Genomic DNA, 14,379 nt, shown 5'->3' on the forward strand with positions numbered 1-14,379 from the left:
CCCATCCATCTTCCAAGCACTTATTCTGGTCAGGATTGCGGGTGAACTAGGACCCCATTCCCGGCAGCACAGGGCACAAGGCTGGTGTACTCGCCAAACAGGATGGATGCAAACCACCTCTAACTCCTTGTATTAATCTATTCATATTCACCATTTTATTGCTGCATTCTACATGCAGGCTACCCAGTGTGTCTGATCTGAACTTTCGTTGTGTAAACGTATGAGCCCAGGAGTTATTTGTATTTTTATTAACCTTAAACGGAATTACACAAGTCTGCTACATCAAAGCCGGTACTCCACCTTCTGGTCACTGGGAGGTACTACTCCCCCCAAAGGCGTGAACTTACTATGTGCCTTTCGTGACTCGGTAAATGACGAAATGCATTGTGCGGTTCCACAGACAGAATTTCTTCCACAAACAACCGTGCACCATTCATAACGTAAATCTTGTCCAAAAAATTACTTCCTATCACACTCGAAATGCATTCTCTACACAACATTAATTTTAGTTGATGATACATACATTTTGTCGACAAAACGCCACTCTTTCATTCATGAATGAATTTAGTCCGGAAGTGAAATTATTTAGCTGACAAAATGACTTTTTTTCATTCACAAAATACATTTTGTACACAAAATAAATTTTAGTGTAATTAGTTATAAAATAACTGCATTATGTGAATGAAATAACTTTTCTTTCATCCACGAAATGCAAGGTGCTGATATTAATTCTGTGAACAAAACGGAACATTCCTTTGGATTTCTATGCACGAAAGTTAAAGTCTGTATGCTTTCTGTGGACAAAATGCAGCAGGAGTTTGCCTTTCTGTGGACAAAATGCAGCAACGTATTACTTGATTTTGTATTAAATATTGTATTTTGTGGCACAGGATCCATTTTGCACACGAACACGAGCCCCTTGACACTTGGTGCCCCATTTGTTATAAATGCTATTGCTACATAACCTGATCCAGTTCACAGGGAACATAATTCTCTGGCAAATATGCCAAGATTCTCTGTGAGCAGGGAACACGTTATATCGAAGTTCTCAAGAGGATTACAAGTAAACTTGGGGTCCTTAAGTCCTGTGCGAATATCCTAGATCCCTCAAAAATACCAGCAAAAAACTAGTAAAAACAAAGCCGAGAAGGAAGCAGCAGTAATACAGAATATTCTGGAATTCTGGTCCCAGAACTTAACGAAAAGATCTTCTTGAAGCTGGCAGAGAACATTCTTATATTTGAACAAAGGTTCTGTCAATGTCAGCATAATAATAATGTTATCTGATCCTCTTTTTAACACAAATATTGTTGAACAATTCTTTCATAATAAAATGTTATTTTATGAAAGGACTATTTGTGAATGCTGTGGAATCGTCGTCTAGCCTCGAATATTTTAGAGGAACAAATCAATAGTTCTGCTCGCTGTTCTGCATCCTTCACAGGCTCCTCATTGTCATTCTTAGTTGTAGTAGTAGGATAACATTCTGGGAACATCAGGAAAAACATCAGGATAACTGAACACTTTGAACATCTCCGTACTTATCTCTGAACATAACGTTCGGTAAACGTTCCTAGAATGAACAATAGTTAGCTGAGGACATTCTTGATGCAACAGCATGAATCATGAGAAAAGTCATTTGTTTGTTCTTTTTTAATGCATTTCTCTTGCTCACCAGATGTAAAAAAATAATGTTCAACGCACACAAGAGAGGTGGAATTACAAAACAGTTCCACAGAACGAGTGCAGTGTTTTATCTGCGATGCAACTGACTGAACAATGGCATAGAAAGGCCTTGTGGGTATTGAGATATCACCCCCCCCCCAGAGATTAGCTGGGCAGGTAGTAATGGGACACTTGCAGGTGGGTCTTCCCCTCTGCAGGTGTTGTTTCAAAGTAACAGCTAAACAACACAAATCACTTAAACCAGGCTCTCTCAACCCAGTCCTGGCGGGACCCAGACAGTCCACATTTTCACTCACTCCCAGCTACCACCACACCAAACCATGAACACTGTCTCCTACACGTGTATTGGGAACTGGGAGGGAGCAAAACGGTGCTGTCTGGGGTCCCCGAGGACTGGGCTGAGAAACACCGGCTTAATGTCATATAAGGCTGGAAGAAAGAGCAGCAGGCAAACCAAGGAACACAGTGCATGAACTCCTGAGACCTTCCCTCTGTGTTTGGAAACATGGCCTCACACTGCATGTATTGCTCTGGGAGGAAGGCATGTATGAAACCAATAAAATATATTCTAAAGGCCGGAAGAAAGATATTAACTGCCATCAATCCCTCGCTGGGCAACCTGGAATCCCAAGACACACAGGACACAAGGCCAGGGTACCAGCCACTGCGGATGGGATGCCAGTGCAACATCCAGCCAGGACAAAGATGGGAATTGAACCTCAGTGGTGTGAGGTGACACTGCAGCACCAGAAAATATTCCAACCAGATTAATCAAATACATTCGATATCTTGCCATAATTCCGTATGGGAATGGGGGACGTCAGATTAAGAGTACGCAGTTTCCGAGCACATCTGAAAACCACATTTACGCAGGTGGCATGGCTAGAATTGACCGGTGAAGATATTCACAGCCAAAGCTGATGTTAGGCACATTGGGGCAGTGAAGATGGGACCACATAGTGCAAGGTGGGGAACCTGTTGTAATGGAGGGCTGGGGGGGGGGGGGGGTTTGGGACAACCTCTCAATCTGGCAATAATCAAGCAGTTGGTTCTCAGCTTCAGTCCTGGGGACGCTCTGCTATTGGCTGACAGAGGACATCCCAAAAATCCGCAGCCACAGCAGTCCTGCATGGACCAGGTTCCCCATCCCTGACGAGGCGTAAAACAAGGAGCGAGATGAACCATCCACCAAGAATTGGGAGGTTCAAGCATAAGGAGCATCCCTGTTTTACGCTATCAGCAGCTTTTAAATACAGCTTAACATCATCTGAATATTCTACTACACACACGTAGATTAAGTCGTCACACAGTCACATGGGTCAAGAACTTCTTAGGACAGCATTGGCTGCGGCTCGCTGGCATCTGAGCAGAAGATTCAGATATTTTTACAGTTCAAAAAAACAATACTGACAGAAATGGTGTGAAACCACAACATATCTGAAGTTTTCAAAGGTTTTCCAGAAATTGGACAATGATATTTACAAGTAGATGTATACATCTGATCTAATTAGTCACTGGGATATTACTTAACAAGCAGGAATAATTACCAGTATGCAGGCAAGCAGGCTTTTTCAAACCACTATGGTTTTATATGCCGAAATAAATTTAGCTTGTTTTTATATAAAAACTGAATCTGGAATTTGTAGCAAAATTCATCCCTTCTTCACCCAGCTACTAATCTAACATTTCAGGAAGGTAGAGGCCAGAAAAAGCTTTTGAAAACGACCCCCAGACAAAGTAATTTGGGGGGTGCGATGATATTAACACCATACACTCATCTAGGGTTAGTGCCGTAGGGTGTAGCTAGCACACCTCACCGGAGACCAAATAGATGTTTAATCTTTAAAAATACTACATTTACGGCTTTACATCATATTAAGAGTGGTCTGAAACTGGAAGAGGTCTTTACTGTAGGCCAAATTTGCCACGGACTGCTTTGAATATAATATACTGATGGACGAAGGAGCCTTCATTTACAAAGTATTTACAAATATACAATTTATGGCTCTGTGGCCAGGAGTCAATCTAATTATTGTTAAAAAGAGATTTCAGAGGTTTTCGATGCAACCAGGAATTTGCCTTCAACCAGGAATTTGTCTCCAAGGTGCCTGTGCCCAGTTCCTTTCTTAGTGGACTGCAAACGGTGACAGGTTGAGGTCAGATGTCTTTCACTGTGGGACAGTCCACTCTGCTGGGACAGACCACTCTGCTGGGACAGACCACTCTGCTGGGACAGTCCACTCTGCTGGGACAGAAGGGTGAGGCAGGAGCCCAGTGGAAAGCTCCGCCTCCTCGCTGCTTCCGTGCATCTGGTGCGGCATCATATGGAGCTGGTGGGGTCCGAGGCTGGGCTGGGGAGGGGTCCGTGGATGGGCTGGGCACTCAGTTCACCTAGAAGGGCATTTCTGTTCCCGCAGAACGTGTGGAGAAAAGCCAAAGCCGACACCGGGAATGTTAGACCCCATTGGCACTCATCTTGGACTTCTGGGACGCTTCTGCATTTTTCACCTGAAAATGCACAAGAAGATGAGTTTGAACATCGAGATCCGAACCCAAAACCAGCTGATCACTTTCAGCAGTAAACTACACTGAGCTCATGTGATGATTTTCCAGTGTTCCGCCAAGGCTGCAAAGCACACTGGTTTTATGAGCTAAAGTGGAACAATTAGGCAGTAACTCAGCTGATCTTTCAGCTGTCAAATAAAAGCTGCTTAAGAAAAAAAGCAGCAGCCATTAAAACTAACTTCACTCAGTTTTCAATTTTTAATAAGTCTAATTAGTACCTGAGCGCCACTCCTGGACACTCCTGCCTGTGCTGATCTAGGATCAGCATGTGTGGGCAATCAAAAGTTACCATTATCTGGTTTGGATATCAGTTTTAATGACTTTTCAGTAAGTACATTTTTATTTATAAAGCACATTTACAAACAACCGAAGATGACCAAAATGCTGTACAAAATATTAACAAAATAAATGAATAAATAAATAAATAAATAAATAAAAAGTAAGACCAAGAAAGATAAACCCCATAATATGAGTTCCAGACCAAACCATGGGAGAGAGAGAGAAGAGATGAGAACAAATAACTAAAATACTGTTTTGCTAATCTGTAGTGAAAGTGGCTTCAGTTAGCTGTGTCCGGTTATCATTTCCCATAACTAACACTCAAACACACCAGAAGTCTTTGCATTTTCAGATAAACAACAATACTATGACTGCGGAAACCCTCCACTCAGTGGTACCTGTATGACCTGTGCAGCTGTTGGTGGTGCATCTGAACTTGATTTGTCCAAGATCTCCTCTGCCTGGAGAACATAATGTGAAACATGGTTAAATAAAACCATAGATAAGACCGTGATATAAAATGGTTTGGTCCTACGCGACCTAGCGAGTCTGAGGAGCAGTTTATCATGGATCAGCCCCACCTTGTCCTTGGTGACTGTAGCGGGGTCCACCAGCATGTCCAGTTTGGCTGACAGGGGCTCTGCTTGGACCAGTGGGTCGGATTTAGCTGCGCCCGAGGTAACCTGGGTGGGGAAGTTAAGCTACTTTGAGTTCCTCCTGGATGACCCATCTCCTCACCCACTCTGTAAGGCTAAGCCCAGACACTCTCACCATCGTGTACCTCTATGATCCCAGGAGCTGTTGTTCGGGGGGAACGGCCCCGGGTAGAGTCACCCAAGGCAAACTGGTCCTAAGTGAGCAGCCAGGCTAAGTGTGGATCCCAGTGATGATTAAACATAATTAACATGGTACCCCGCCTGGACTGGGGAGACCAGGGCCCTGTTTTGGTCATAACTCAATCTGGATAAATTATGCAGCTCCATCGCTTTGCATGGCAGTTTGCATGTGGGAAGCAGAGTAGCTCAGGGGGTAAGTGAATGTATGCATGTGGTCTGCTATAGATCAGGGTCCCATCTAGGGTGGACATCAGCCTTCTGGTCCAGGCTGACTGGGACATGAGCCTCCCTGCGTCCCAGTCCAGGATTTATGGAGAGATGAATGAATATATCACACTAGGGATTTGTTTTCTTATTCATCATCCTGCTTGTCTGGTGCAGCACCCATGCAGTGCAGTCTCACAGTGCCACCTCAGGACACTGGGCACATGGTGCAGGACCATGCAGTGCAGTCCCACAGTGCCACCTCAGGACACTGGGCACATGGTGCAGGACCATGCAGTGCAGTCTCACAGTGCCACCTCAGGACACTGGGCACATGGTGCAGGACCATGCAGTGCAGTCTCACAGTGCCACCTCAGGACACTGGGCACATGGTGCAGGACCATGCAGTGCAGTCTCACAGTGCCACCTCAGGACACTGGGCACATGGTGCAGGACCATGCAGTGCAGTCTCACAGTGCCACCTCAGGACACTGGGCACATGGTGCAGGACCATGCAGTGCAGTCTCACAGTGCCACCTCAGGACACTGGGCACATGGGACCCCCTGGACGGGATGTCTGCCCTCTCCATTAATGATTAATTAGAGCAATTAGAATATCTCATATGAAATTTCATGTTTATGTTTGAATCTCCCCTTTTTTCACACGGATCAGACCCCATCATACATTAAGTCAGCATTTCCCAATCCAGTCCTCGGGGGGGCAGAGTCGGTCCATGTTTTTGCTCCTTCTCAGCTCCAGGAGCAAAGGAAGTGGACCGTCTATAGATCCCCGAGGAAGGGATTGGGAAACATCGTGCTGAGTGATTCAACACATGCGGAGAACAAGAAAGGAAACTGAACAACCCAAGGAGGAAAATGCCCCCCCCCCCCCCACCTCACCTCTAGCTTGGGCACGGGTGGGATGACGGGGGCTTTGGGGGTGAGGTCCGTCAGGTACATGGCCCGGGACAGGAGCAGCAGCGATGGGGGCACATTCTCCTTCAGGTGCAGGTCCAGCCACTGGGGAAGGAACATGGTTAGAAAGGGCAGGTCATGCAGCACTGAGGGGCAGGATGCGAGCGTGCTGGGGTGGGGGGGGGGGGGGGCTAGAGCCTGACCAAAGCGGCGTAGGATAGGATACACCCAGGATAGGATACACCCAGGATAGGATACACCCAGGATAGGATACACCCAGGATAGGATACACCCAGGATAGGATACACCCAGGATAGGATACACCCAGGATAGGATACACCCAGGATAGGATACACCCAGGATAGGATACACCCAGGATAGGATACACCCAGGATAGGATACACCCAGGATAGGATACACCCAGGATGGGATACACACATTCATACAAGGGGGATTTCAGAGATGCCGGTTAGCAGAACTGTACACCCTTGGACTGAAAGAAGTAAGCAGAGTAATATGGGGAGGACATGCAATATCTACACGTACAGCAGATGTGGAATGGAACCCCAACCCTGGGGGTGTAAGGCGACAGTACTACCCACTGAATCACCACACTGCTTTTTAAAAGAGGAAAACAAGGCATCGTTGGCATATTGTTAGGCTCATGGAAGTTTTACTTACACAAAAAAAGTTCTTAGGGGAGAATGAAAAATGATTGGAGTCAGACGCCAGACCATTCAATCAGATGTTTTGGTTTTGCCTCCTGTAGTTGCTTGGACCTGCTTCCTTTACATTCTGATTGGTTCTCTCTCTGAACCAATCATTTCTGGTTCTGCCCTCAGAACACCTTTGTGTATGTAAAGCTCGAATGAGCAGATTGTTAGACGGATCGTACCTGCTGCAGCTGCTGCCGGAGCTGATCCGCGGTCAGGCCCAGCGAGCGCATGCCCCGACTGCGACTCGCCGCCTGCAGCTCAGACACGCTCATGGTGGCCACGCCCTCCTTGGCAATCATCTGCGGACACATCGGCAAAGAGCGCCGCGGGTTACAAACGGCACAGGCCTCTGGTGACCTGGGGAACGAAACTGCTGGGTTAACGCACAGCTCACCACATTTAACATGTAGCTCATGTAGTCAGAACAATGAAATTTAAATGCGTGCCATTTTCAATGCTAAGTTTAGCATCCCCCATAATAATAACCAAAAATATTCGTGCATAATATATAAATAAAAACCATGATAGATGACTTAAGTTAATAAACTAAATAAAGTCTAATTCTGTAGTGAAGAGCAAATTACAGCAGTAATGCATGAGACAATGAGCTGAGCACACGGCCAGCACACGTATGCTCTCCATCTGGGGGGGATGTGACCCTACAACCTACTGACCTCATCATCTGCCTTGATGGTGCGCAGCTGCATCATCATCTGGAAGCGCAACAAGTTATTGGTTCCGATGGGCTGCAGCTCCAGTAACTTGCAGAGGGCCACCAGCTGGGGGCGCTCCAGGTGCTCCAGGGTCAGCTCGTCCTCAAAGAGCTTAGAGAACTGCACGATGTCTTTGGTGGTGGGCTGCTCACCCGTGTGCCGCACCTGCACAGCAACAGCACATCTCTCAACGGCTTGCCTGTCTTAGCTGATATTCCAATCAGGGAGGATTTGGGGTATCCCAAGGGTATGGGATGGAATCAGGCACGGGGGAGGGGCAACACTAAGCAAATAACCCAGGATGGGGCACAAACCCATCAGAGGGCAGACTCACACACATGCACACACACCCCCCCAATGGGCAATTTGGTAACTCCATGAATCTCAGCATGTCTGTGAGGAGAAACTGGATTACCTGGTGGAAACCCCACAATGACACAGGAAGAGCATGCAAACTCCACACACATGGAGCCAGAGCGGAGACTTGAACCCTGATCCCAGAGGTGTGAGGTGCTAAGAAGAGGTCCTAAGAACGGCACAATCACGGGATCCCAGCTCCTACACCTCACCCACCTAAATATGGTCACATATGACCGGGAATCCAGACAGTCTATTAATAGAAGAGCAGGTGAGATTAGATAAAGGAGCAGTCCTCTGTGTCTGTGTCCTTTCGGCTCCCACAGCACGAGTCTCTGACTTGGGGCTACAAACACACAATAGCATCCACAGGTTGAGCAGCCAAGGTGAGCATGGCACATACCGATGGGGATTACAAAGGACTGTTCCACTGCTACTCCGAAGACGAACCCACTACTGTACCCTTGAGAAAGTTAATTAACCCCCAAAACACAGAAAAATAAAAGCCGCATACTCCTCCCCCCTTTCTGGGATGGACACCGGCAGCAGGGAAACAGGCAGACCAGGGGAGCTGACCTTCTGCACGTAGGTGGAGAACCGCTGCGTCTCAGCTCCAACCTGGGCCTTGTTCCTCCGGGCCATCTCAGCGATGGTCTCCTGCAGGAATTTGGCCAACTCCAGCTTCGCAGCCAAAGACTTCCGCTGCTTCTCCTCCTGCAGGGAGGAGGAGGGGGACAGAGGCCTGACTTACCCACACTGACATCATTCATGCAGTAACATGCAGTTACGCTCATGCCAATGCAGGCGACAGTAATCCAGCAAGTCGGCTCCTAGCATCTCATATTAATGGTCCTGAATTCTGTGATGACACACAAACTACGGAGACTCTGAATCCACTCTACATTTGAGATGCCTCCGTTACCATGGAATCAGGATGACTGCAGTGCTGGGGCTATGTGCCGAGACACAATGCAATAGTAAAACAATCAGATATGGAGAGACACAACTTTAAGCAAAGCTGTGGAGAGGAAAATTATAATAGTATTTTTTGAGTTACTTGGCGCTGAATTTCCTTCAGGATTAATAAAGTATATATATGTACGCATGTATGTATGTATGTATGTATGTCATCCATCCATCCAATAATTGAACAAGCCATATTTAACAAAATTCAGCAGTGGTGCAACAAATATGGGAGATATCCAAAAGATTCTAATATATATGATCTGCATAGAAAAATTCATTCAAATAACTGAAATGTGCAATTCATATTCTGTCCACAATGTGGCACCAGTACAACTCCTCTGACAAGTAACACACACAAAACACAAGTAAACATAAGTAAACAGAAGAAAATGGCAGGCATGAGACTCCTAGCACTGCTTCGAGAAGAAATTCAAAACGTGAAAGCATTCATTAGTTATTAGTATTTATATTAATATTTAGTATGTATACTAGTTTTTAGGCAGGGAAATGAGAGGTTTGAGAGCCCTGTGTGAAACATCTGGGCAATTTAGGTGAAACCTCGGGGTTTCTCTTAGATTGGTTCTGAATCCAGGTCCTCCAAGCAGGAGTCTGAGAGGTAGTGGTGTAATGGTGGTGTAATGGGTCTGTGATCGGTATGGACTCCCCATCCAAGTTTGGCATGCATGTGAACCAAAGACTGGCTATGTTGAGATCACAAAAAATAAGAAAAATATAATGATGGATGTGCTCTACGGTCTTCTGTACAATGCAGAGTTACAGTGAAAAGATTTAGTTAGCAGTTTAGAAGTTCCTTGGTTTATTTTTTTTTTACGTTCTTTAAGTAATAAATCGATAGCAAAGCTAGTTGTCTCTCCTTTTATTTTACTGATCAGAAAAATAACCCAATCTGCAACTCAAAAACGGTGATAAGCCCATCCCAGCAGCTAAGGGCACAAGGCAGGGAACACGGGGTGCCAACACATCACACGGCGTTCCCTCACACACGGCGTTCCCTCTCACAGGGCGTTCCCTCACACAGGGCGTTCCCTCACACAGGGCGTTCCCTCACACACGGCGTTCCCTCACACACGGCGTTCCCTCACACACGGCGTTCCCTCACACACGGCGTTCCCTCACACACGGCGTTCCCTCACACACGGCGTTCCCTCACACACGGCATTCCCTCACACACGGCATTCCCTCACACACGGCATTCCCTCACACACGGCATTCCCTCTCACAGGGCATTCCCTCACACACGGCATTCCCTCACACACGGCATTCCCTCACACACGGCATTCCCTCACACACGGCATTCCCTCACACACATGTTTTTTGACTGGGGGGGGGGGGGGGGGGGGAAACAGGAGTAACTAGAGAAAACTCCACGACGACATTGGGAGGACATGAACACACATGTAGGAGACCTGAACCCTGGTCCCAGAGTTGTGAGGCAACAGTGCCAAAGCCTAACCCAATGCGATAACCTCCATTATTGTAGAAGTTGCATATTTAGCTCTAGTGGCACTAATTTGAACATTCATAAAGTTTAAATATTAATGAATATTAATTTTAATAAATATTGGTGGGATGCGGCATTCACATCAGAACAAGGAGAATAACAAAAAGAACAGATATTTACAGAGAAGTGAACGTGACTATATAGTTCCTCTAAGAACTCATTCCCTGTGACACCATTACTGCAAGTACAACTGCTGTCACCAACTGTCCACAGCTAGTCAGCAAAAGTGGACGCAAAAAGCAAAATATGGAATCATTAATTAAGCTGTTGACAGTCAGGGCAAACCCACAGGCACAGCAACGCTTGTGTAAAAGATATTTAAAATAACAGATAAAGGAAGCAAACACGCCGAACTTAGCAATGCAGCTCGGCGACAAACATCCCAACTTATCTGAAGAATGTAAAGAGCACCAGGTTAGCAAATGTGATACATGAATATCAGGCCTATCCGTCAAATAAGTCAATAAATGTTACTTATTTTGGTGACAGGCAAATGTTTTTACCACTTCAGTGTGAGAAACAAAATTAAGAGCAATGATAGCCTGACTGTTTAAAGGGGCAGTTCACCCCAAAACTGAAAAAGATACATTTTACAGGGGTGTTAGTGTCATCTACCAACCAATGTTGTTCTGCTGGAAGTTGCCAAGTTTTGGAAATATGAGCTGTACAAATGCCAATCTTCTCTTGAATATAATGGGACTGAATAGCATTCTTTCTGTGTTGTTTGAAGTGCCAAAATGCATCAGAAAAATTCAACAGCAATGTCTCTTACCAGAAATCACAACCTGTTTACTCAAGATAATCCACAGATTTTGTAGTGAGCAGTTTAATGTTCAATGGCAGAACAGCTCAGCAGATGCAGCTGAATAATTGTAGTTTTGTTACAACATGTTCAGTCTTGCTCTGCACCTGTGATACAGGTTACATTTGACTGATATTGACTAAATATCTTGGGCCCATTTAATAATAATAAAAAAAAAATCTATTCATCCATTAATTTTCCTGATGTTTTAATTTAGTGTTAAATCCCTATATTATCATCAGACAAAAGCATCTAAATGACATCAGCTTGGTTCATGATTGTGATTCAAATGAAAGGCTTCAAAGAATGAACCATAAAGCCACGTGTGAATGTAGCGTCACACTGGTGTCCACACAGGCCAGGCAGCAAGAGTGGAAACCTGGACTTGCCTTCTTTGATTCTGTCTCAAAGGTGGACGGCAGCATCTCAGGGAAGAGCTTGAGGAAAACCGGCAGGAGGAACTCCATGAAGGGAACGATGACGAACACCATGAAGGGTACGAGGCGGAAGAGGTCTGCGCATGTCCTCATGAGCTGGGGGAGACGATGTGGGTTGGGGTTAGAGTGTGCAGCAGAAAGCAGGCAGCACAAAATGTAAAAAGGGCACCATGACAACTGATGCAACAAGAACATATCAGACACATCCGAAACACTTTAGATCACACTTTGAAATCAGAAAAACACCAAATCAGTCTCATAACCAAACTTTCAAACTTCAGAATTATGCCTCAACACAAAAGAAAGAGCAAACGTGATATCGGGACAATCAGACCAAGGAAGAAGCTGCTCCACCATCTACAAGTTCACCACTAGGGCTGCACAGTATTAACTACGGTTAGCAGAACATGCCGCATACTATCGTTTTGGTAAATCATGGAAGCGATAAGAACTGAAGTGGTGGAGAAGAAAGGGACAGCTCAGCAACCACATCTTTTAAAAAGAGGAAACATTGTGAATAAACAAGGCAAAAGGACGTCGGTGGTGTGCTGGGACATTTTGAAGTTTAAAGTCCGACACGTTTATTACACAAGTCTTCGTTATATAAATCACTACTACTGATCTGAACGATCAGAATGGGGGGGGAGGGGTCACTAAATAAGGGCTACTGTGAAAGCAATGAAAATGCAAGGAGAAGCTTCCGTACTCGTCTTCTCTCCCTCCTGGTGAGCTGCTGGCCGTGTAGAAGCCTCCACACCATTCGCCCGGCGATCTTAGTGTCGATTCCCAGAAGGCGGAATCCATGGTAATAGTGCTTCAGCTCCTCCAACACCCTCTGGCCAAGGGATTTCCTGGCCACAACCATCTCTGCAGTGCTAGTGGGAGGGGCAGGGCTGATGGGGTCAGGACCCTTAGGAGGAAGGCTGTCATTCTGCGTGGGGCTGCTCTCAGCTGGCTTCCCCTTAGCCTCCTGGAACCAGGCGCAGGAAGTGTGGAGGGGACGAGTCAGCGTGCAGCCAGAGCCGGTGGGAGGCCACACAGGGAGGGGGTGTAATAACCATGAGGGGCCCACGGGCGGCGTAGTAACTTCCAGGTGGTACCGAACACATGCCGTGGGAGGCAACCTCAAGCGGACATGCCTTTTTGAAAGCAAGCAGGTCCCCCTGTAACCAAAAGGCAAACAATGTGGGAACGGTAACACTGCAGCAGTTTGACGGGTGGGATGCATTATCGAAGATACAAGCAAGACCACTTAATAACGAGCGTTACGACAAAGTTCAACTTCGAATGACCAAAAACACTACACTACACAAACCTCAGGTAGTTATCAGGTTGTGCCTGAATCCTTTTAATTAAACCTGCCTTGTTCATTCAAATCGCAGCAAGAGATCTCACCTGGATCTCGTCACGGCGAGCAGCACTTGAGAACTGAACACTGCCATGGTCCATGCAAGACACAGGTCCCGTTTCCTGAAATAATTACAGTTCAGTGCCCACAGCGCCCTCCAGTGTCTGCACCATAATATTGTTGACGGTGGAAAGGGGGGGGGGAGCATGGATCCTCTTTTTAAAGCGATTTTACTACACATTGCATTATATCCGCGGCACTGGTTAATGTTAAAAACCCGTGTCTCTCCAGCCGAAATCGCCAGTAAGCACTCCCAGGGTAACAGTCAACTTATTCGCCTCCTGTAGTTACACTAACTAGCTTCGTGACAAGGCGACTAGCAAAGGTCTAGGGACAAATTGCAAAAAATAACGCATTTTACGCCCTTCTGTGTCACCAGCACCGTATTTGGGAGAAGTCAAAGCTGGGGGAGAAAATAAACGCCGCAGCTGCATCTCCAGAAACGAAAGGAAAATAACGTTTCGGGGTCAAAACACAGACCCCTTCAGTGCTGTTTTCCCGGCATCTTTTCACTTGTTTCAATCGTTAATTTTTTATCTTAAGGAGCAAACTCACCTAAAGATAGTCGGAGTCAAATTTCCGACACGCACAAGCACTTTCAGTCGCAATAAGACGCCGGTTCACCGTGAAAAGTGCGATCCATCTGAAGTTTTACCCCTCCGTTTTAACACTGAATTAGGTGTGAGTTACCTGAAAACGCACATATAAGAGCCGCAACTCACTGCGGTGTCTCATAAGGTACCAATCCGAAGCCTGACAGGGGCCGCCGCCGGCCTCAGGGCCCCGTTGTTATTGACGAGGTTATTGCCGGTCAAACAAGCTTGACAGGCCAGTGACGTAGCGCATCATGCGAGCTCAGCGAGCAGCCAATCCCCAGCCCCCGACCCCAGTACAGCTCACGGTGCTCGGCGAGCCCAATTGGCTGAAGAAGAACTGATCCTGAAGCAGTTTGTAAAGGCGGAGCGAACGACTG

The 14,379-nt window shown here is 46.2% G+C and overlaps 1 protein-coding gene across 3 annotated transcripts; it reads right to left on the bottom strand.

Moving 5' to 3' along the window:
- Nucleotides 1-1,638: 1,638 nt before the first annotated feature.
- letm2 (leucine zipper-EF-hand containing transmembrane protein 2) lies at nucleotides 1,639-14,237 on the bottom strand. 3 transcript variants are annotated; one of them, XM_049020345.1, is made up of 11 exons: nucleotides 13,962-14,237; nucleotides 13,394-13,468; nucleotides 12,705-13,161; nucleotides 11,951-12,094; nucleotides 8,848-8,985; nucleotides 7,876-8,079; nucleotides 7,381-7,500; nucleotides 6,471-6,590; nucleotides 5,112-5,213; nucleotides 4,929-4,991; nucleotides 1,639-4,194 (listed from the first exon to the last, which is right to left on the bottom strand). In XM_049020345.1, the coding sequence occupies exons 2-11, from the start codon at nucleotides 13,438-13,440 to the stop codon at nucleotides 4,141-4,143; spliced, it is 1,449 nt and encodes a 482-aa protein (XP_048876302.1). In that variant the 5' UTR covers nucleotides 13,441-13,468; nucleotides 13,962-14,237; the 3' UTR covers nucleotides 1,639-4,140. The 3 variants fall into 3 exon arrangements, with proteins under 3 accessions (XP_048876302.1, XP_048876300.1, XP_048876299.1); XM_049020343.1 differs by having other exon boundaries at nucleotides 14,109-14,236; XM_049020342.1 differs by having other exon boundaries at nucleotides 14,097-14,227.
- Nucleotides 14,238-14,379: the final 142 nt, after the last annotated feature.

The sequence above is a fragment of the Brienomyrus brachyistius genome, chromosome 7, assembly GCF_023856365.1.
Source record: "Brienomyrus brachyistius isolate T26 chromosome 7, BBRACH_0.4, whole genome shotgun sequence".
NCBI lineage: Eukaryota > Metazoa > Chordata > Actinopteri > Osteoglossiformes > Mormyridae > Brienomyrus > Brienomyrus brachyistius.

Bases quoted from the DNA above. Each gene is read 5' to 3' on its own strand.
- letm2 (XM_049020342.1), bottom strand. The intron at 13,162-13,393 runs GTGAGATCTCTT...TTTTGGTTACAG, and splicing joins CTCGCCGTGACGAGATCCAG to GGGGACCTGCTTGCTTTCAA. The intron at 4,992-5,111 runs GTGGGGCTGATC...TATGTTCTCCAG, and splicing joins CTACAGTCACCAAGGACAAG to GCAGAGGAGATCTTGGACAA.